Source organism: Triturus cristatus, chromosome 10 (genome assembly GCF_964204655.1).
Source record: "Triturus cristatus chromosome 10, aTriCri1.1, whole genome shotgun sequence".
NCBI lineage: Eukaryota > Metazoa > Chordata > Amphibia > Caudata > Salamandridae > Triturus > Triturus cristatus.
In genome coordinates this window covers 1,058,393,726-1,058,417,606 of record NC_140593.1, presented here as the reverse complement: position 1 = coordinate 1,058,417,606, position 23,881 = coordinate 1,058,393,726, and the positions used below count along the sequence as shown (strand labels likewise).

Here is a 23,881-nt window from a genome sequence, read left to right as displayed (position 1 = left end):
TGGATCACCTTGTTTGGTAGGAGAGTATCTATCTCCCGTTGCAGTTTCAGCTGAACGTCAGGATGGGTCGCCAGGTTGTAGGAAAGGAACGCAAGGGCGGTGCTCGTGGTCTCATAGCCAGCCAATATGAAGATCATGGATTGGGCCAGAATTTCACTATCAGTAAGTGCTGTGGAAAGAAGATCAACAGCAAAGTGAGATACATAGAGTGAAATAATTAATGTGCTATGTTTTGTTGTGTTAAGATGTGTTATGTTGTTCTGTGCTGCACTGTGCTATGGTATTATATGCTGTCTTTGTTATGTTATGCTATGTTATGCTAAGGTGTTATGTTTGGTCATGCTGGGCTATTCCAGTGTTTGTTGTGATTTGTTGGGTACAGCTATGTTATAATGTGTTGCAATACTGTTCTATGGTATACAAGGGTGTGTTATGCTGTATCGTGAAGTGCTATGCTTTGCTATGTTGGTGTGTGATATGTTGTGTCATGCTGTGCTATGCTGTATTATGTTAGTATGTGTTATGATACATCATGTTATGTATGGTCTGTTAAGGTGTGTTGTGTGCTGTGCTGTACTTTGTTGTTTTAGAGTATGTTATGTTGTGTCATGCTGACCTATGCTGTTTTGTTATGTTGTGAAGAGTTATGTTGTGTTATGGTGTGAGGCACTATAATAAGGTGTGTTACCTTTTTGCTATACTGTATTGTTCTGTGTTATGGTGTGGTGTGATATGTTGTGTCATGCAGCGATATGCTCTGATATGATAAGGTCCCTAGCTGCTCTATTTGTCTGCCTCAGCACCACCTCGATTGTGCATAAAGAGGTGAGGTTGTTTTATCTGGAGGGTGTTCTTTTATTGAAACCATTGCTGCTTTGACTCTCCACCTGGATGAAAGAAGAAACTAGCTTTACCAAACTGCCCTATACAGTTTCCACGTTTCAGAATATGTTTAATTTGGCAGTAGGGGAGGAGCCAGCCCAGGTATTAGAATTAACCAGGAGTCACATTAAGGCCACTTTTTGTCTGCATAGGTCTGAAGCTAGACTTCGTGTAGAAACAAAGAAAACAACGTTTGCTATGTATATGTCCTTGAAGGAAAGGGAGGGGTGTCAGGAGTATTTGATGTGTGTTAAAAACAACCAACACAGGTATGTCCTAACTAGATTTTAAAGTGTTACGGTGCACCATTTGGTTGCATTTACAGAGATGAATGCCTGTACCCCTGACAAAACCCCTGGTACCTGTGATGGAAGGAGTAAGCAAAGCACACAGCACTTTATTTTATTCTGTAGGTTTTATAAGGCGCTGCGATACCAATATTGGAAACTCCTTTTTACTATGCAGAATAAAAAAACAACAAAGATGCACTGATATTTCTGCTTGCACTAAACGATCAATTTGTGTGTTTTAGTGTTGCCCTTTTAATTTTAAAAGCTATTTATTTAAGGAAATGTATTGTGTTCGATTCTGTCCAGGGTTTATGATTGTTATGTGATGATATCTTAAAGGATTATATTGTTACATGAATTATATTGCTTGAATTGCTTTTTAATTGTATGTACTTTTATGGCAGTTTTTACTTGCCAAATAAAATTCGTGAATTGAAATGAATTGATACGGTCCATGAAGTTTGGTCATGCTGTGCTATGTGAGGGTGTGTTGTGCTATGCTAACCTGTGTTATGTTAAGGTCTATTATGTTACCTCATTTGTTATGTTACCTCATGCTGTGCTTTATGTTATGTATTGTTGTGATTTTGTTTCAAGCTGTGCAATGATCTGTTATGTCATGGCACCTTGTGTTATGTACCATCATACTTTGATATGCTACTGTATGTTATAATGTATCAGGCCTGTGCTATGCTATGATATATTAGGTTGTGCTTTGTTATGTCATGCTGTGCTCTGCTGTGTTATTTTATGGAGTGCTGTATTATGTTGTGCTATGCTATGCTATAATATATCATGTTAAGGTGCATTATTTTATGCTATGTCATGTAGGGGTGTATTATGTTGTGTTTATCTCTATAGCCAATGTTATGTTGTGGCATGTTTTGCATAGCTCCATGTTAACAACGCATCACATATTCTTTTTAATATTTTTACAACTTATTTTTCAGTGACAAAACCTCGCATAACAGACTTCTTTCCTCAGTATTTCCAGCTACTTTTAAGTTGTACATTTATACTTAAATTCGTCACATTGGCATGTACTTCTCCATCATCATCATCATCTACTCTGGTGTAACAGTGTGATAGGGGTGGGCATGAGTGGTGAGAACATGAAATAGAAGCTAATGTCAGGTCCCCCTCAAGTTCACTGCTTCTGACAGCACATTAGGAAAGTGACCTCATTCATGGGGCAGCTCTCATCCCAGCCTCCAATGCGACTTCGAGCCTCTAGTCCAGCATGGGGCGCCGTTCTTATGGCTACAGAGTACTGAATTCTTCTCTCAGCCACTCTTCGCACCCTGACCGAATGGACCTCGCTGACTTCCAGTCCATTGTTATTCTGCATTTTCCAGTACCAGTGTGCGCTAACAAAGCCGCTCTTGGACTCCTCCCATTTGCTCCCCAATGTAGTATTAATCCTGCATCTCAGTTTCTGGGGTATCTCCACTAACCTCTAGAACTATCTCAGTACATTACTTATGTATGACAGGGCATCCCGACGTCTGGAGGTCTGCACTGGGTAACGACATCTGGGGAAGTCACCTGAAACTGTTCAGAATATAGATTGAATGCTGAAGGATGTAATGCAATCCCTATGGGATTGAACCAGTATGAATCCACTGTGCCTGTAAAAAAAAAGAAAAAAAAAAAAAAGCCACGTACACCACTATTTTGTCCCAAACATCATTATTATGGCTTGATTTAGATCTTGGAAGACGGGTTACTCCATCACAAGTGTGGTAGAAATCCCATCCACCGCAATATAAATCCCATAGGATATAATTGGATTTATATTTTGGCGGGCGGTATATATGTCACCACTGTGCTAAAGTAACTCGTCCACCAAGATCTAAATCTGGCCCTTAGATCCTTATTCAAGAATTCTTTCCAGGGTGTCTTTAACCCTGTGGGTGGTTGGCCCATGATCTCCATAATTTGACTCTATAAATGGAACACTATCGTACATCTGTTCCCCATGTCAATCTTGCCTGTCATATTCAGCCTGTTGGCTGGTTCATGTTGCCACTGTGCCATATGTCCTTGGTAGCATTGATCAATGCCCCAAGGCAATTCATTGTCCCGGTGGATCCTATGCCCCTCCTGCACCCCTCCAAACTCCTAAGCATAGCTTTTGATTGTTGTCAGGCTTTACATTCTAGTGTGTTGGTTTGTTGATATATTACATAGTCTGAGGTAAAGAATTACCCTCAGTTCCCTCTGTTCAGTCCAGTTGGTTTGTCATAGTTATCCTACTGTCATGATTCTAGATAATGCAACTGACTCAACTAATCAGAGGGCAGAGCATCTTCCGCTGCCACAGCTACTACACATTATGCCACGATTGGGCATCAATTTCTCGTGACCTCCTACTGCCTTTGATGCATGTCTTATTGAGTTTGTTGCCAGTCTATCCTTTTGTAGATGAGATATTCTTCTCTTCTAGCCAGTTTGAGTTGGCTGACCTGTCTGAAGAAGAGGGCACAGCCTTCATGTATCACCTTTAACACCTAGATTAACAGCATGTAGCAAATTTGCACTCTGCAGAGCTTCATTTTCACATCAATGAAATACCGCCTTTGTGCTTGCACTGCTGCCAGGTAATCTGGAAATAGAGAAACAGTAGAATTGTCCACTTTGAAGGAGCCGTGTGCAGCATGGGTAGGTATTCTGTAGGATAATATCCTGGTCATGATAGTTCAGGAGCTTTGCAATAGATGGATGGGTGTGTGAGGGTGCACCTGAAGCAAGCAACAGGACCAGTGCTTTATGAACCCTCTCAATCACAAAGAATTTAGAGAAACCCTAAGGCACAACCACCATTGGCAGCTTTTTTTCCAGGTAAGCAGCTTTGTTCCAACCCTCTCTATGCTCTTGGAGCCCAACTATTCCACTGGCACTTCTGCAAGCTCTTCCTTCTGTATTTTCTGCCTGAAAGACTAAGTAACATGCACTTTTTCATGTAACTCTGACCTATTTCAGCCAATTTCAGAAATTTCAGACTTCGTACAGCAATGTCTGTCAGCCCAAATTCCTTTAGTTGGACTTTAAAAATCATTTATCTATGGCTACTGTGCTGATTTTGAATTCAAGGACAGTTCGCGATTCATGCACTGCTCTTAATATACTATCCAGGCTGTCTGTTGGTTCAGATGATGCTACCCTGTTTCTCTGCTTCTGCTACTAGTCCTCCTTTGCCACTGGACTAAGACATCAGTGATTTCACTACCACAGTTTGCCTTGTGCTCTTGGGTTTAACCATTGTTCCAACCACAGGTTGTTTACTCTATGTGGTTGTTGCCTGATAACCCGCTGGTTCTAGCTGTTGGCACGTGAAATGTTTATTGGTCCTAACAGTGGGTCACATTAGTGGCGACAGTATGGGTTGCAAACCTTTTCCCTACTACTTAAGTTAGTTTATGGTCACTGTGTGGGTTGTGGGTGAATTTGGGGGGTGGGGAAGAAACACCCTTCTTTACTGCTTACCAGTGCTCGCCTGGGCAATCTGCCCAAACTGTCTCAGTCCACCTGTGCTGTAGAGGAAGCACCACTTTTCACCTCCTTGGCCACAACCAGTCACCGTCAGCCATTTAATACCTCGCACCCTGGTTTTCGTTTGGTTTAAAAAATTGAAACAAAAATGCAGAGCCCAGGAGAATAGGTGGAGGAAGGAATATCAGGAGGTCAAAAGAGAGAAATATAAATCAATAATTGAGGAGTACAAACCTTTGATAGTGGTAGGGAAATCCAAGTATTTTGCAGAAAAAAAAAGTGCAGCCAAGGTTTATGGAGTGAATTAAAATGATTAATTTGCTTTTAAAATGTAACAAAACTCAGACTATTATTCCATCACAAGTTTTTTGCTCTAAGTTGGTTTCAAGCTAAGGTCTATGATGTATGTAAGGAATTCTCCTCTAGACATGGGACGGATCAAATAGATAGTGTAGAGAACATTCCCGTAGTGATGGTAGCTGTCAACAAAACTATGGAAGCCAATAGAAGCATTTTAGATAGTTTTGTCATTTTGAAAGAGGATAGAGTAACTAATCTTTTGGAGACAATGAAATCAGGGTCTCCATTGGACCCTTGTCCGCTTTATGTACTGCACATGGTATCAAGCACAATTTCCAGCCAGCTGATTGTTCTTCTAAATAAAGTACTGGTTTCTAGAATATGTCCTACAGCTTGGAAAAAAACTATAATTCGCCAATTACTGAAAAAAACATCATTGGACCCAAATGAGGAAAAAATTTATCGACCCATATCCATGCTCCGTCGGCCTGCAAAAAATTCTGGAGATTGTGCTTAGTGAGAAACTCGATCTTTTCTGAATGCAACAGTGTTTTGGATGCCTTCCAACAGGGCTTTAGATCCCAACACTGTACAGAATCAGCACTACTGATAGCGACGGAAGAGATTCGCAATCAGGTAGATCAGGGAGGTAGTGCTGCTCTAATTTTACTCGATCTCGCAGCTGCTTTCGATATGGTGAATCATACCGTACTCATCAGTAGGCTGGAGAGTATCGGGATAAGGGGCACAGCCCCTACCATCCTTAGGCTAGTCCTTTTAGGGAGAGAACTAACGGTTTCTTTTGGTGGCTTATCTTCTGAGCATTTCTCACTTCCATTTGGGGTGCCACACGGCTCATCCTTATCGTCCACCTTGATGCAGGAAAATCGTTTTCAATTGAATTCAGATAAGATAGAGCTGATTATCTTTGGTGCTTATATCTCTTTTTGAAACTGGTCCTAGTGGTCGGGTAACCTTGGACCGCTTCCTTGCCCTGTGCAGAAAGCGAAAAACCTTGGAGTTCTAATTGATAAACAATTGATGTTTTCAGGTCAGGTCAACCAGGCTACCCCGTCCTGTTTTTACCTTCTGAGGGTACTCCGGAAAGTATTTCCTTTTATCCCTTCTGAAATGCAGAAGATAGTGATGGTCGGGCATAGATTATTGTAATGCGCTATACTGGGTACCCAGTTGCTTCATTCACCAAAGGAATTAGGGACCTGCATTGGCTGCTGGTAAATTTCAGAATTAAATGTAAGGCCTTGTGCATAGTTCATAAAGCTGTGCACAGTAGTGGCCCAGACTACTTTAAGAAGATCTTTGAATGGTATGTCCCTGGAAGGAATTTGAGGTCTGGCGCGGCAAGGAGAGGTTTCTCCTTCCTAGCTGGCACGCTTTGGAATTCTATGCCATTGTAACTTTGATCACAATCTAATCTATCTTCTTTCAGAAAGCAGCTTAAAACCTGGCTGTTTTTTAGTCATACTAAGGCAAGAATATGTCTCAATTTTGGAACCATTAGCACTATGATTCTCTGGCATACATGCGCTCTATAAGATGGTTACTTACTTACTATGTAAATTCCTACTGACAAGAAGCAGCCCCCACTTTCGCCAATTGACCACACCTGGGGGCATATTCTCAAGGAGCTATTGCCAAGTTAACGGCACTTTAGCGCAGCCAAAGTCGCGATAAATCCATCGCCCCATTCACAAGCCGGTGCAAACTGCCTATACCACCAGTTTTCCTGCGATAGCGTACTCAAAAAACATCGCCACGGATGACCCCGGCAACTATCGCTAATGAGATGAAGAGTAGGCGTTCCCGAGCAAAAAGCCGCGACAACACCACAGCTCAACATTCTCTACAACCAGCCACATTGGCGGTAAGATCACAAAACATGCGATAAGGCGCGATAGCAGCAGGAAACTAACACCTGCTACGACCTGGTGCAAAGTCGGACGACAATCGGCGACAGAAAAGGGAGCCCAGATCACAGCCACACCTGAAGACCAACAGACGCCATGGAGCCACTGATCATGCAGCTTGGAGCCCCAACAAGGACACAACACCCCCGCCACCACACCCAGGACAGCCACCCCTCCCCCCCGGACCCAGCCCCCCTCAGACCACCACAGAGGCAGCGCGGCCAAAGACAGCGGACCCCCAGGAAACGCACCAGCCTCACAGACCCAACACCCGACAATGAAATTGCATACTACAGGCTCAAAAGGACAACCATCCACGCATCCTGACAATCATCGCCCAACATGTTGACGGCACCAACACAGCGGACAACCAACATCCCACCTCGGACAAAGCTGCTGGCTGTGCTGCACCTGTTGGCCACTGGTACCTCCCAACCAGCACCCGCCAGAGTTGGAGGAGTCTCACAGCCTGCCACATCCGAGTCCCTCACAACTGCCCGGAATGCCATCATCAGCCTGGTACCCCAGTACCCATACGTCCCCCCACAATGCGCTGGAACCGCTGGAGACCAAGCAAGGACCATACGCCATAGCTGGGTGCACTCACGTGTTGTGGGCAATCAACAGCACACATGTCCCACTTGTGCCCCCTGCCAACACAGCACAAAAGTACCCCAACAGAAAGCACACGTCTCCCATCAATGTGCAAGTAACATCCCAACACCGTTGAATCGCCACCAACGTCATCGCCAACTACCTAGGCAGTGTGCATAAAAAAGACCTATAACTTCCGACAGTCCTACATCAACCAGCTTTTTTAGGATGGCACCAATGGAAATGCACAGCCCGTTGGCAACTACCAAATGAACACCCCACACACCTCAACTCCACAACCATGCAACTCTCAACTCTGGCAATGCATATGTCACAAATTCACATGCAACATGCCAAACAACATGCCTACCCACCAGACACGACAGCACAACTTACCATGGTAACCTGGGCTAGCCTTGACCATGAGCCATCAACGTCATGGCACCCCAGCTACACAAAAGCAGAATGTGGGGAGAGGTGAGAACCAGGCATGTGTGAAGGAGGCAACAGACCCATGTATGGGAAAGTACACAGTGCCAAGTGTGGGAGAGATGTGCTGGACAGACTGCAGTAAGCAGAACACACCCATATCCATGGCAACATACACCAATTGGAGATCGATGAGGACCCGCTCAGCACTTCATGTGCCCCAGTGCATACGGGGCCACTAACTCTGTGCATCTCAAGTCAGGGACCCTGTCTGCTGAGCTATTGGATGGCCTCTGAGACAGTGGCCTTGGGTCCTCCACGCCATGTGTCTGTGGCCCTGTGCTGTCTGCTGCCTCCAGAATCAGCAGCAGTCCACCAGCACTCACACATCAATTTGAGGCCCGACCGGCCCGGACGTCTCATCACCGCAGGAGGCACACACCACTACCGCCAGGACCACCTCCAGACGACAACAGCCAAAGTCGTATGTGTCTTACTGCCAGACTGTCAGAGTTGGTCTGACCTGTCGTGGATAGCATCACCTGCCTGATGCCCTTGTCAGCACTCGAGGTGCCACTGACTCAGAGCACCACGACTCATGGACCATTTCTGATAGGGTCGTGTACTATGGGGAGCTCATGCAGCAATATCACCTCAGGCAGTGTGGGAGACCGGGGATGATGTTGAGGAAGATGATGCAGGTGTAACACACCCCACTGCAACTCACAGACACATCTATTTGCATGTTGTTTGACCTCTGTACTTGCTCCGGCTACCATCATGATGCTCCGCAGTAGTCTCTGTAATGCTGGTGTTTACTGTTTTCGTTTCCATAGTGTTCACTCTTCATGTTGTTGGCAGCACCAGCAACTCTGTGCTGGTTGGCTTACACTCACCCTACACACATCAAGCACAGGCGTCACTGTACATGTGTCCCTGCCAATAAAGGAGCCGGGTGCTCGTGCCCGTAGCCAGTTCCAAGAACTATCTCAGTGTGTCCGGGTGGTCATGATGTATGCATGAGGGTCCCTGGGCCTACAACATTACATTGTGCTGTGTACAGCGTGCACCACCATGTTACCTTTGGCAGTGGGTAAGACCTTGAACATGCAGCTTTGTCGTCAAACGCACAATGCGTGGGAGGAGTGGACTGGGCCGTCGTACGGAGGTCCAGTGTAGGGGTGTGTATGATGATTCCTGGGCTCTGGGCGTGGTTCTTTGCAGGAAGTATGCATGTGTCTCTGTCGAGGTGTGGGTCTCCTCTGTGGGGTGTGGGTGGTCCCTGGTGGGACTTGAACACCCATGTGTGTGCTCTCGCTTGGGTTCCAGGTGCTCTGACTCCACCCGCACCTGTTCGGCCACCTTTTGGCATTCTGACACCTGGCGTTGGAATGCGATGTGCGCCGAGGTGGGGTGTTGGTAGACAGACATGGAGGCAGGTGCTTCCTGCTGTGTGGTCGGTGCAGAGGTTGGTGTCTCCTCTATGTGGCTTAGCTGCACTGCTCCTGGGGATGGGTTGCCTAAGATGTCCATAGGCTGTTGTAGGGCATCGGTGTCAAAGGTGTGGTGGTCCTCTCCAGCATCACTGATGAGTGGTCTGGTCTGCTCTGCTAGAGGTGTTGTTTGCCTCTCTGCAATGCGAAGGGGAGATGCATGTTGACGTTGTGTTGACATGTGTATTGGTGCAATATTCTGGTTAACATGCAGATTGTATGACGATGTACATTGTGACTGGAGGTGCTGTATATTTGATGCGGGAAAGTGGACATTTGGAGTACATGACGTAGGTGAGTATGTTCCCATGCGTTTTCCATCTCACAGTTTCCTGCTGTGTTACATGTGATTGGCCTGTTCCTGCGCATTAGCGGACCCAGTTGTGTCCTCTGTTCTGCAGTGTCGGTGTTGCACTTTGTACCACATTGTCGTGGGATGTGCTGTTGTTGCTATGTGTGTGTGCTGCAATGTGCCATGGGGATCAGGGACATGTTCCAGGGTCATTGTGGTCGTGCAGTGTGCTGCACATTTGTGTGCAAATGTGCCATTGTGCCCATCTCCCCCTGTCCTCCCAGTCCCTGGTCGTTGCTCACCCGGTGGATGTTGTGTCAGTTCCTATCGAGCTGTGTCTGGACTCCCAACTTCTTGCGCCGTCTCCACCCTGATGACTGTGGCCTCCATTTCCTCCGGCTCCTCCTGTGGTGCAGGAATCCCACCTCCTGTCATCTTTGCTGCTTTCCTGTTGGCAGCGGGTTTGTACTTGGTTTGTCTTTTCACATCGTGCCAGCGCCTCTTGTCCTCCTCCATAGGCCTCCTCGACACTCCGACTGCATTCACATTTGTCATGTTGACGTTCAGTGGATGGTGGTGTTCTGTCACCTCCGTGACGCTGATCTTGTTTTCCTGCAGACTGCACCCCGTCTTCCTCTTCCTCTTCTCCTTGCCCTTCCCCGACCCTGAGGTTCCTTGGTGGTGTTCTGTGGGGCTTGTGGGGTTCGCGTTGGCCTCTGCACTCGGTCCGGGAGCATCCATGGTGCTACGCAGTTTCTATTTCTATCCTTTTTTTTTTAGTTGCTTTAATGGTGCATTTTCCCGCATGACGCGTGGGTATTGCATGCCTGTCTCTGGTTATGGTTGATTTTTGTATCGCGGTTGGCCTCATCGCTACTTTTTTGACATTGGTGTTTCGCATTTTTGCGGCATCGCATTGACTTTATCGCAGACATGTGACGCGTTGTCGTGAGACTATCACATGGTGCCACCGGCTTGTGAATACCACATTAACATGGTCTTGTTTTCCCACGATAGACTGCGATATGCAAAGTTGCGCTCCGCTAAATTTGCGATGGTTATCACACGTTCTTGAGAATGTACCCTCTGGTGTTTCCACCCGTCTGTATTGGTGCACCTGGGGACCCACACCTCCTTAATGCCACCTGGGAACCTCCACTACACCGGATCCATATATTGGGGCTGCCATCTCTCTCTCCACTTCGTGCGGGTGCAGGAAGGTGCACAGCCCACAAATTATAGCACCACTCACTGCTCCAAATCTACTACATTTCACTGCATCATGCTGCCCCTTGCATGTCCCTGTGCAACTTACTTCATAAGTGTTGCGTGGGCACCATCTTGTATTGATGCCTTCTTGAGCTTGCTTCATGTTTCCTCCCTGGACTTTGCTCTTTTCCTGCTCTGTGCTACCTTCTACAGTGATTCCACTTGTGCCATGCTGTTTTTCAGTAAAAGGGCACCAGGCTCCTCTCGCAGATGGCCAACCTTCCCCTAGATTTTGTCAGATTTTATGGACAGGGTTTGCAGTTTAGGCCATTCTCGTCTTGTCGGCCATGTTTCTGGCCACATCCCCCACATTATGGGTTATGTTATCTAGTGTTGCATTGTGTCATACTGTGCCATGCTGTGTTATGGGATTGCATGTTGTATTAGGTTGACTAATGCTGTCCTCTGTTGCATTAAGTTATGGTGTGTGGTGATGGGTTGTTTCATGTAGTGCCATGCTGTGTATTGTTATGGTATGTTATGCCATGATTTTTATATTTGGGTCCTTTGTGTTGTACTTTGCTGTTATCCCAGGGCGTGTTATTTGTGCCATGCCCAGCTATGCCTTTTTATAGTGTGTTGATTTATGTTGTGTCATTGTGTCAGCCAAGTAACTACATGGAAAACAAACTATCTCTCTCTATTACAAGCCACACATCATGTTGCATCTGCAGTCAAACAAAAGGACTACCTGATGTCCCATCTGCAAAACTAAATGGCAACACAAATAAGTTAATGTAATGGCCCTTAAAATGACATGGGCTTCATGGATAGCCTGACCAAGCAATTCAAAGCATGAAAGCCACAGGAAGGCCAGTGGCTGTAGGGAATTGATCCAAAGCCAACTCATGTATACTCTTTTGAAGAACTGACGTCCTGAGGTCATAAAGGCAATGAATGTTGTCCAAACCTAAACATGTTCCCCACCAGAGACCACATTAAAACCTGGATTTGAAATTGCCATCAACCAGTGATTTTAAATCTTGTTTAGAATGCATGTACTATAGGGTGGCTAGAGTTAAGCCGTGGAACTCAAACTCTAGAGATTTTAAGGATGAGACCTCCATTGCTGCTTTCAAATCTCAAATGAAGGCCCACTTGCTCTAATGCAACAACTGTCCAACCTTTACCTTTTCCGTTAATTGCGTCCCTTATGTTAGAAGTGTGTTTTTATTCTTCAACCCTTCATTGTCCTTTATTAAGTTTTGCGCATCAAAAATATGCTTTGTATGGTGTTATGATGTATGTTAGAAATATTTAAAAAAACAAATAACTCACTTACTCTACCTGTCAGTCCTGCTGTTCTCCATAACTGTCTTAGACATTAAAGCCCACTTAATGATTGGGTATATTTTAAGGTATTACCTTTGTACCCATGATTTATGCCATTGGATGCTGGAATGTCTTCTGTCTGAGAATCAACCATCAATTGCAAAAAATCCACTCGGTTCTGGGAATAGAAGAAAGATACACAGTATACCATCAGTAAAACATATCCTATACAAATATGAGCAGTCTCTAACCATTCAGCTACCTTGTTAAGGATAGTTTAATTGTATAGGAATACTAGGAGCATCTAGGTATGGTATCCATCCAAGTGACAGTAAAAACTTGTCAATCTTAGCTTATGACCAGTTATTACGCTGCAATATTTCACTTTATGTAGTAAAAAACGAAAAATCTAGCCCTGTTCGTTATAACTGCCCTATTTTGATGTCCACTAATAAACCTTGGTTATCTGTGATTTCTTTATGGTCAGCCATGGATGCCTCTGGTTTGAAGAAGTGTTTGATAATGCATTTGACTAGTACAGCAATATCTGAAACATTTGGCTAGACGGTGAGCCTCAATCATTGGCCTCAAATAGATTCCTGCTTTATAACGAATAACTTTTTCTTTCTTTTTCCATTTTCTCTTTCTTTATTCTCTCATAATTTATTTGCCATCTTACTTTATTTTTCATTTTTCTCCCTTTAATTTAGTTTTTCCTTTACTTCCTCTTTCCATTGCTTCCCACTTGTTTATTCCCTTTTTCCTTATCACCCCTTTGCCTTTCTTCCTTCCTGCTTTTCCTTCTTCCCTTCTATCTTTTAATTCCCCTTTTTTTCCTTCTACCTCCCTTCATGTCTATTTTCATTGTTAGTTTTTTCTTTCTGGCCTTTCATCTTTTTCTCTTTCTTTTCCATCTGATCTTTCCTTCTTCTTTCTTCTCCATTTACCTCTCTCTCTTCCTTACTATCTTATTATAACTTGACATAGGCCCTGGTTGCAAGTGGGTCAGTGTTTTCCAACTCCTATGTAAACCTCTAGTTGCAGCGGAGTCAGAATTATGAGTTAATTGATATTTACCACACCCGGTAATTACCAAGTGCATTAAATATATTCTTTCTTTAATTTCCAGCAAGTCAAACCTACTGGAATTTAACAGGGGAAATGTGTAAAGTATGTACCGTACCATGCATATTTGGTGCTGAGAACTAAAATGGCAAACACAAGGAGATGATGGCTGGAGTGCTGAAACGTTTCAGAAACTCACCCCCAGTCACAGATCTGGGTTGAATCCATCATCATCCTTTAGCTCACTTCACCCCTGTGCCTCATGGGAACAGTTCAGCCCGAACTGCCGAACCATGTCTTCCCTGGCCCGGAAACAAGCATCCTGGGACCGGTTTTAGGCTAACATCCCTCATCAGCCAGGCTAGCTTGAATCCAGTGGCAAAGTGAGCAAGGGACCCACGTCTGGGCATACCCTGACAACTTAGGGCGAACAAAGCAAACACAAGGAGATGATGGACGGGCAAACACAAGGAGATGATGGACGATGCAAACACAAGGAGATTATGGACGGTGCAAACACAAGGAGATGATGGCCTATTATTCCCCAGAAACTCATAACAGGTCCTATTCCTCACACCTGATGAAAAATGTACCCCAGGATATCATTACCTATCAGGTTTGATAGAGAGCACTTATTCCTCCAACAAACATGTAATCAGGGCCTCAGATATTTAGTATGTGGAGACAGGAAATACCTATCATGTCATGTCATAAATAAACAAAAATTAGTCACTGTCTCTTACGTTTTTTCCTGTCTTCTTTCCTTCTTTTCCACCTTTCTTTACATCTTCAAATGATTTACATTTTCCCTTTCTTCCTACCTATTTTTAGGTCAAGCATTCAAGACCTCTTGTATATACTTTAGTATATACATATATGTGTATGGATATGGATATGTACTTTGTGGGCACTGGAGATCAGCTCTAGGACTTGGCTGCTTCCGCTTTGGGACTTTTTTTCTGGCAACTGCCTCTATTTAACTTTCTTGATAGAAAACGATCAGCAGAGGTCAGCAAAATACCCAAATCACTTAAGCAGTCTCTAGATTCTAGTCCATTGAAATTGTCTTCCATGAGTCTTACTATCTCTTGTGGTACCTAGTAGATATGCTGTTATCCCTGAATATCAAAATTATTAACAGTTGTGGGAAGGGAAGCAAATCAGATCACAAAACATGTTGGATGAAGCCTGTGAGGATGAAGGAGGATTGACTGGGTGTCAAATGTAGTCTACTTTAGTGTGAGAAGCAAGTCTACATTATTTCTCAAACTACCTCTTTAGAATAGTGTTTACTATAACAATAATGATGTGTTAGTAATATTTTGTTTTGCTGTTGGCAAGACCTTCTTTTGTGTTATGAAACTTCAATAAAGAAATCTGAACACAAAAACTGAAATAATGTTCACCCTCAAACATAACGGCTTAGAGAATGCTTATTTTTTTCAAATCTTGTATTTTCAGTGATATGCCCACCGAAGGCTGTGATTTTATATTAAAAATAGAGTTTTGGACTATACCATTTCCCGCTGAAAGGCAATATTTCTCTCTATGTGTTCCCATACCCTGTGTGTCACGCAGTTTGGTGTTTACTTTCCCTCCATGTTTAAGACCATTAGATGTTTCAGCACCCAGGCTAATGTGCTGCATAGCTACATACATATAAGGTCCCAAAGGCAAGACTGATTGCATTGCAAATGCTTGTTTTCTTGCTTTCTTCCTCCTTTCCTCCCTGCTTTAATTTTTCCTTTTTCCCATTTTGCTTATTTACCCCCTCCCTTCATCCATCCACTTAGTTTTCTCTTCCTTCTCCTACCTTTTGCATTCTTACCCTCTTCTTCCTTTAGTTCGTTCTTTATTTCTGTCTTTTATGTTTCCCTTTCTTTTATTCACTCCTTTTTCTCTCGTCCTGTCTTTCATATTCCTTTCCTTTTTGCTTAATTTCTATCACTTCTTGATTTCCACCCTCTTTTCACCCCTTCCTTATTCCATCATCCTTTCTATCCTTCTCTCTTTCCCATATTCATTCATACTTTCATTCCTTTCTCCCTTTTCGTCCTTTCTTTCTCTTCTTCCTTTTTCTTTGTTCTTTTCTTGCTCTCTTCTCCTTATAGCACACTTTCAATTTCTTTTCCTTTTCTAGATGTCTTTCTTCTATCCTTCTTTCTTTCTTTTTATTTGCTACGAACTGCATATGGCTTTTATTTGTTTTTCTTCAAACTTTCATTATTTCTGTTTGTCTCAGAATGTGATTGCTTTAAAGTTAAAACTCCCATCCCTCAACTTTGTGATGCTAATCATTAACTGTGATATTTATGAGCTCCGATGATCTAAGAGGAAAAGAACCATAAAAACATTTAAAAGATTTAGCATAACCCAGATCTGTGAGAAGACGAGCGGCATTCAAGGGTGTAGTGGAGCACCCACAACACCAGCTTCTGAAAGAGTGCCACAGGACACACGTTAGACCTGTAATCCTAAGGGTGGTCTTTCCCCCAACCTTTTTCCATTTTCCTCTCCTTTTTGCTGATTCTTTTTATTGACCGTAGGACTCTGAGCACTTTACCACTGCTAAACAGTGCTAAGGTGCTTGTGCTTCTCCCCTAAACATGATGACATTGGTGTATACCTGATTGGCATGTTTGTTGTACTGGTAAGTCCCTTGTAAAGTGGAATATCATATACGCACAGCTTGTACTTCAAATGCCACGAGTGGGAAGCAGCACTGGTTTTACCACCTTCAGAAGTAGCTTTTCAAACCTGTCTTAGGCCTGCCACTGCAGTGCCTGTGTATGTAGTTTACTGCCACCTCGACTTGGCATTTAAAACTTTGTCAGGCCTTAAACTCCCCCTTTATTACATATAAGTCAGCCCTAATGTAAGCCCTAAGAAACCCTAAGGGAAGGGTGCTATGTAAGTAAAAGGTAGAACATGTACCTTTATGTTTTGCATGTGCTGGTAGTGACAAACAGCCTATTTTGTTTTTCACTACTGCAAGGCCTACCCCTCTCATAGGCCAGCATTGGGAATCCCTTAATAAACTTTTACGCTGCAATTCCTGATCAGAGAGGAGTAGCTATTTCACCTATGATATGTTTGGAATGATAATGATAAATCCTCCTTACTGGTTAAGTTGGATTTAACACTACTGTTTTAGAAATGTCACTTTTGGAAAGTGGGCATTTCTCTGTACTTACTGCTCTTTGTGCCTAACAGCCTAGTTCCAATACATATCTTGGATGAGTGGCAGCTGAACTTTGTACATTCCCTCTAGACAGCCACAAACACAGGAAGGTGAGCCTCATCTGAATATTGATGGTGCTTCGTTGGTAGGAAGGAGGAGAGGTGGATCCCACTTATCTCTGAATAGGCTGTGTCCTGTCCTCACACAAATCCCTGATTTACCCCCCCCCAGGGTTAGCCTGGCAGGCAGGATTGGGTTGAAAGGGATCCTTGTGCACTTTAGAGAGTTCTTAAAAGTCACCCCCTACATCAAAGGCACTTTGGGTATAGGTACTGGGTGCCTGACTCCCACAAATCAGACACTTCTGGATCTTGAACTGAACCTCAGTCAGAAGGATTGCTTTGCTACTTAAAGGACTCAACTGGACTTCTTTTCTGGAAGGACTGCTTTTCTGAGTGTTGTCCTGCTGCCTGCTACTCCCTGACTCTGCTGGGAGGACTCTGCATTCCCTCCTAGTGATCTCCAAGGGCTTGCTGGCTTGCCTCCTGTTTTCTGAAGTCTCAGGGACACAAAAGACTTCCTTCAATTCTGCTGGTGCTGCTGCCTTCTGTGAGTCATACCCTTGCCAGAGGTGCCCCATTTATGCTCTGGGTATCAGAAGTGGGTTCTGCAGCTTCTTTCATCACCTAAAGCTCCTGGGTCTCTGAAAGCAAGCTTTGGGGCTTTTTACGACTGCAAATGGCCCATTCGCACTGGGACTGCACAGCTTGCTTGAAGGGTCAGCACAGGCTGCAGTAGCATCATCTCCTCGCACCACAAGCATCGGCGGCACAGACTGTGAGGCTGCATCTGTCATCCTTTATGCTCAGCTTTCTCTTCGCGCTCGCAGGATCATCGATAGTGGTGCTCTATTTGCTCCAACAGACCGTCTCCCCTGCGAACGGGGCTCTTGGCTCAACTTGAGAAGGAAAAACTTCCGACTTGCGCTCCCTCTAGCGCGACCTAAAATAACCTTTTTGCGCTATTGACTTCTAAACACTGTTTTTGGTTTTATTCAGAAAAAAATCATATCTGAACTTCTACTGATTGGAGTTTTGCTGTTTTGGTCTCATATTGCTCAAATAAAAATCTAAACCTGTGTGGAGTTTTTTTGTGGTGTATTCATTGAGTTACTCTCTGGGTGTGTTGCACAAATACTTTACACATTGCCTCTTTAGTTAAGCCGGACTACTCTGTGCCAAGCTGCCAGAGTGTGAGCACAGGTTATCTTTTAGAGTGTATCTAGTTTACCATGACTAGAGTGGTGGTTCCCGCCTTGCTTGGGTGCATACCTCAGCCAACCAGGATTCCCATTTCTAACAACATATGAAATAGCTTTTAATTTCCCTCTTAACTTTGATCTGTGACTCACAGGTCAAAGATTGAAGCTGAAGCTAATAGGTGACATAACAAGAAAGCAAAATTATACTATGACAGTTCAATGAAGAGGGACCCAAAGAGTGGTGAAGCAACCAAACGTGTTAAGAAGCCAAAACATGATAAACCTTGCAAAAAGAAATTAACAGTAAGTAAGAGACAAATGGAAAATTGGCACAAAAGGAAGGAAAAAAAATGCAAAGAGGGAACGAAAGATGAAAAAGAGAAAAACGGAAAGAGAGCAACAAGGAGTGAAGGAAACGCTGTGTGGAGGACTATCAGACCTTCCTAGAAAGGGTTGAGATGTCATGCTTCCCTCACTCAGTACAATATGGTTCAACGTGGGGGATATTTTATTCTTCTGGCTACTCCCTTGGCTGCAGTCAACCTTCACCCCACCAGTCTCCTCAATGCTCCAGCTGATGAAGCAGGACTGCTTTAGGATGCCACTGAGTTGAAAACGTTCTCTACCAGGAAAATATTTTCCAGGGGTGAAAAAAGTATGATATGAAAATGCACTAATTTGATTTACTGTCTCCTCCATATTTCTCATACTATCGACAATCAGCAAGAGGTATAACTCAAGGAGAACAAAGATATCAGCAACTCAATTAATACAATTTCCTTTACAATAGTTTATAATCAATCAAAATGTGATGTTTTAACACATAGGCATACTTTTCATTTACATCATTATTTGTGTGTGTACATTTGTTATGAGCAACTTTTTGGGAGCTCAAAAGATTTTGGGGGGGCTTTTTATTACTGCACTCCCTACAATAAGCATCAAGACGTTGGGCCTGGGATGCCATTTGGCCTGCTGGAGACTTTACAGGGCCCCTCTTAGACAAATGATCTATGAAAGCTATTTCTTTTTTTTCTGATATTGGGCTGCACTCACCTCTTGATTGTCTTTTTTCCTCTTCTCCTTGATGCTCTTGACAGCACTTGTAAAAAACTGCAACATGTCGCTGGAAAACAGGCTGACATTCATTTTGTTGAGAACCGGAATGAGGAATGGAAATAAGACTGGAAAGAAAAAAGAAATTGAAGGCAACTTTCCTAAAGAATCACATAGGTCAAATAAGAGTGCACTATATAACATTTTTCAGATAAGTCTTACTATCTCTTGTGGTACCTAGTTTTCAAACTAGTAGATATGCTGTTATCCCTGAATATCAAAATCATTAACAGTTGTGGGAAGGGAAGCAAATCAGATCACAAAACATGTTGGATGAAGCCTGTGAGGATGAAGGAGGAATGACTGGTTGTCAAATGTAGTCTACTTTAGTGTGAGAAGCAAATCTACATTATTTCTCAAACTACCTCTTTAGAATAGTGTTTACTATAACAATAATGATGTGTTAGTAATATTTTGTTTTGCTGTTGGCAAGACCTTCTTTTGTGTTACGAAACTTCAATAAAGAAATCTGAACACAAAATCAGAAATAATGTTCACCCTCAAACATAACGGCTTAGAGAACGCTCCTAGGATCTGGAAAGGCCCTGCCCCCTTCTTTACTACTTAAACTTATTCTTCTGATCTTTAAATATATTGTGAAGGATCATTTAATTTACCTTTCATAACTATGCTGAATGTTATGAAGATAAATATACCTTGCTGATGATAGCCCGCCAATATACTCCCATGGGACCCCCAGTGTTTGAGAGGAGTTGGGGGCAGGACCACTAGCTCCAGCAGCAGTCATAGCAGATGCCACCAACATACTTCAGCGCACAGAGTTGCGCATTTAAGCTTTCTGGGGCTCCCCCAGTGCAGGACATGAGAGACTTGCACAGGCGCATACCCAGGCAAAGACCAGACCAAGAGCGGGCTCATCTTTGCCCGTCATCGCCTGGAGGAGGCTGGGCTGGACCCCTCCTATTTTGCCAGTAGCAGTAGGACGAGTGGATGAGTCCCAATCCAACATTTATTTATTTTATATCCCATACCTCGTTTGCAGGTTTGCTGGCCGTATTGACTTCTAGATCAGGCTCGACTCCCTGACTTCCTGGCTCAATTGACTATAGCACCAAAATGGTTAAGCGCAAAGTACCGGGCCCCAAAGAGAATGCCATTAAATATACAAACAGCACCACTATGGACTCTTTCCTGGCCCGAGCAATAGGGGTTACTACCACTGAAATCGATATCGCCGAAAGTAGAATATTAATGGAGGTGGGGGGGGCCTTGCAACTATATTAGAGGCCGGGGTAACGCATGATCAACAGTCTGCCCCTCTAGTTCATCCAGTGGTGCAGAGCAATCAAAACCTCCCCAGCGTCTCTTTAGTGGATCACCCCCAAGACAGCGCCATGTTGGAAACTCCAAACAATAACATCTGCTCACCCCTGTCCAAAAGAAAGCAGCAAGCTAAACATCCTAGAATAGTGAAGGTTCGTTAAGGTTCTTCTAACTTGCCAACAAACCAGGTTAGCCTTGACTACCCCGGAGTCTGCGAGTATTATAAACATGGACTGGCCCACAGGGCTTGGCAAATTCAAGGGCGTGATCCTGCAAAGTATTACCCATTTGATTGAAAGATTGATGATATTTTGTTTGTCAGGCGGGTTGGGTGGATTGGACCCATGCCTAAAATCCTAGATAGGGATTGTGTTGTCATCAACTGCAGATTCCCTGTCTTGGCTTAACGATTAATCCAGAGCTCTGATTTACTGACCTTTAAGGATACATGTATTAACATCCTCCCGCTTGTTTTTTCTATCGATGTTTACAGCCAAATCCCTCAAAGGGGGTTAGCAAGAATCACTGCCCTTCTAGACAAACAGTTATCTCTTTTGGACAGCCAGCTATTTCTGTTGCTAATAGATTTTTTCACTTGTCTGATTTGGACCAAAATGATTGACTCAGGGTACTCCTTCCAACCCTCCCAGCTATAGATCCCCTTGCTTGGCCACTAGTCACACAGGTAAACCACTCACTAAGTCTATGCCTCTAAGCACGTTGGGTTCCTTGCTAAGAGTTGTAAGCTGGAATATTGCTGGTATAAGAAATACGTTGGCGGACCCTGAATGGCTTAATTTTATCACTGATTTTGATGTTATTATGTTCCAGGAGACCTGGGCCTAAGAGCCAATTGGCTGGGATGGTTATGAAAGCTTCAATGTGGCAGCAACTCCCTCCCCTGGTTATAGGTCGCGAGGGGGACTAACCATCATGTTTTGACTCTCAAAGAAACTAAGGGTTTACCCAATTCCCATGAGACATAGTGGGATAGAGATAGTATGGGTGATTGTTTCTAAAGATTTCCATTTTTTTCTAGTGAATTTTTATAACTTTGTCAGATTGAGGTGCTTTTTGAAGCAGTGTCACTCCTAGAGGCTAGATCATATGCATATTTTTAATTTTTTAACATTTTAATAGGTGGGGATTTTAACACTAAGCGGGGAGATAACAGCAAGGATCGCAACCCCTTTGTGGTTGAAGAGTCTCTGACCAGTTATTCAGGGTCTGACCTAAGAGGTCGATAAGCTATCGGAGGCACTTGGGGAGGCTGGTTTAAGAAATATTATGTCCACCGGCCCCGGTTTGTCCAGGGAAATACCCACCTTTGTGGGATGGGGTAAAGGGACCATTATTGATTACGTTTCTATTGAAAGGTCGCTCGACGACTATGTCAGCCCAGGGGTGTACATGAAACTAGCTTCAGCGACCATAACTCAATAGCCATTAGGTTCTGAGTTAAAGCCAGTCCATGTGTAAACTCCGATCCAGGCCTGATTGGTTTAATTGCAAAAGACCGGGGACTCAGGGTGAAGTGGCTCAAACTTCCAATTCCAACACTGTCTAAGACTGTAGTCAGTCTTAATGTAGGAATTATCATGGAGCCCTTATTAGCCCTCAATACATCGCCTTATGAGGATTATGCCGAGCAAACGTCGAGGTACAAAACTGGGCTGGTTTAGAAAAGCATACAGGCAGGCTGGCCACCTCTTGTGTGAGGCCCTTAACATCAAACCCCGCATATTGGGATATCATCAAGGATGTAAGACGGGCATACATATTAGTTATTGGGAAGAGGAAAGCTGAGCTCAAAGAAGCCTCTTGGGAACGGTTGGTGTCTACTTGCACCACTAGAGACTATAGGGGTTTTTGGGCCGTGGTCAATGGAAGGCAGCCCAATGTGGCTGCCCATGATGACATCTGTTCCTCGATCTCTTCAGCTCTCTGGGTGGCCCACTACCATAAGATGTATGCACTGGAACCAGATATGTCCATAGACAAGAGTAATAATGGCGGTCTGTACCCACTTGAGATCAGGGTTGATCAAGAGGAGGTTTATGCAGCAACTATTGGAAGTCGTTTCATTAAAGCCCCTGGTCCAGATGGGATACCAGTGGATTTATATAAGGCAGAACCTCACCTCTGGGCTTCAGGTCTGTACTTAATGCTGTGACCCAGACAGGTTTACCGCCGTCCTGGAAATCTGCTACTATAGTCCCAGTTTTTAAAAAGGGAACAGACAGGACCCCACCTGTTATAGATCGATTACCCTATTAAACTCATTTGTAAAAGTGGTAGGTCACATTGTTTTAAAGCATGTAGAAGTATGGGCTCAGGCTAATGAAATTATTTGCCCTGTCCAATATGGATTTAGGGAAGGAATGGGCATGCTGGAATAGTGCCTGAATCTTAACCTCATACTAGGGAAATATGTAGTGGCGAAACAGGGGTCCATTTTTCTTGCATTTATGGACCTCAGTAGCACCTTTGATCGGGTTAACAGGTCAAAGCTTTGAGACATCCTTGGTGTATTGGGACTATCAGTTCATTTGATCAATTTCCTTAGAGCCTTACACATGGACATAAACGCCTGTGTTAGATATGGCATGGACGGGGAGACATTCCAAATCATTAAGCCTACCACGGGGGTAAGGCAGGGATGTGTGATGATGCCAATTTTGTTCCTGGTATATGTAAATAGATTGAACAGCTGTTTGATTGAAAATGGGGTGGACCTGCCCAAGATAAAGTCAGTAAGTGTGCCCACCATGCTTTATGCCGATGACGCAGTATTGATGGCCAGAACGACAAATGGGTTAAAGCTATTGGTCGATAAGTTTGTCAGCTTTTTAGATGATCTGGATTTGTATATGAATATCTCAAAGACTCGTTACATGGCCTGTGGGAATAAGGCTGCTAAAACCAGACCAATTGATATTAAGGGGAGACAAATTACTAGGGTCCCTACTTTTCCTTATCTAGGAGTATTATTTGACCAACAGAACAATTGGCTTCCTTGTACCTCTAACCAATGTTTTACATTTAGTCGGGCCTGTAGTGCCCTGTTTACATTTTCTCAATTGATAGGCAATAAGCCCATTCTGCCCTTACTCCAAATCTATGGAATTAAATGTCTCCCAGTCCTGACATATGGTGCAGCCTTATGGGGGTACCGTAATTGTAAGGTGATCCAGCAGGAAGAGGACTGATTTTGTCGAAAATTATTGGGCCTGGGTCCCAATAGTTCATCCTTCTTTGCTCACGAGGAATTGGGTCTGGAATATGTGGAGGACCAAGTTAAACTGGCCCCATTGTTACTTTGGATTTCAGTTTGGGCAGGTGAAAGATTGAGGTTTAACAGGAGTGTGATCGAAGATTGTTTGGGGTGTACCTACGGTCAAAAGATACCGTGGTTAAATTATATTAAAAGAACTGCCCACTCCCTAGATTGTATGGACATTTTGAACAGGCCACATCTTCTTAAAAAAGGTGACTTGAGCCTTTTTAGGGAACAATTTTAAATAGATTGAATGATGAGGAGAGGGAAGCTAGGGCACTGGAGAAACACTCCAATAGATCCTGCTTGCTCTTGAAATCTGTAACTGGCATTGAACCGTATCTTACAGCCGTTAAACATCCTAGGGACAGATCATAGCTCACAAAATTTCACTTGGGGTTCATCCGTCCAATTATGTTTTCCTCCGAGCCAATATGATCCCGATGCACTTTTAAT

At 43.8% G+C, this 23,881-nt stretch overlaps 1 protein-coding gene across 1 annotated transcript in view; it reads right to left on the bottom strand.

Moving 5' to 3' along the window:
* LOC146796560 (cytochrome P450 3A21-like) overlaps positions 1-23,881 on the bottom strand; it is a 200,704-nt gene that overhangs the window by 56,722 nt on the left and 120,101 nt on the right. Inside the window, exons 8-10 of the mRNA XM_085629196.1 lie at positions 18,805-18,932; positions 12,335-12,419; positions 9-169 (exon numbers count right to left, since the gene is read on the bottom strand). Coding sequence (XP_085485322.1) covers positions 9-169; positions 12,335-12,419; positions 18,805-18,932 — 374 coding nt within the window. The remainder of the gene's footprint in view (positions 1-8; positions 170-12,334; positions 12,420-18,804; positions 18,933-23,881) is intronic.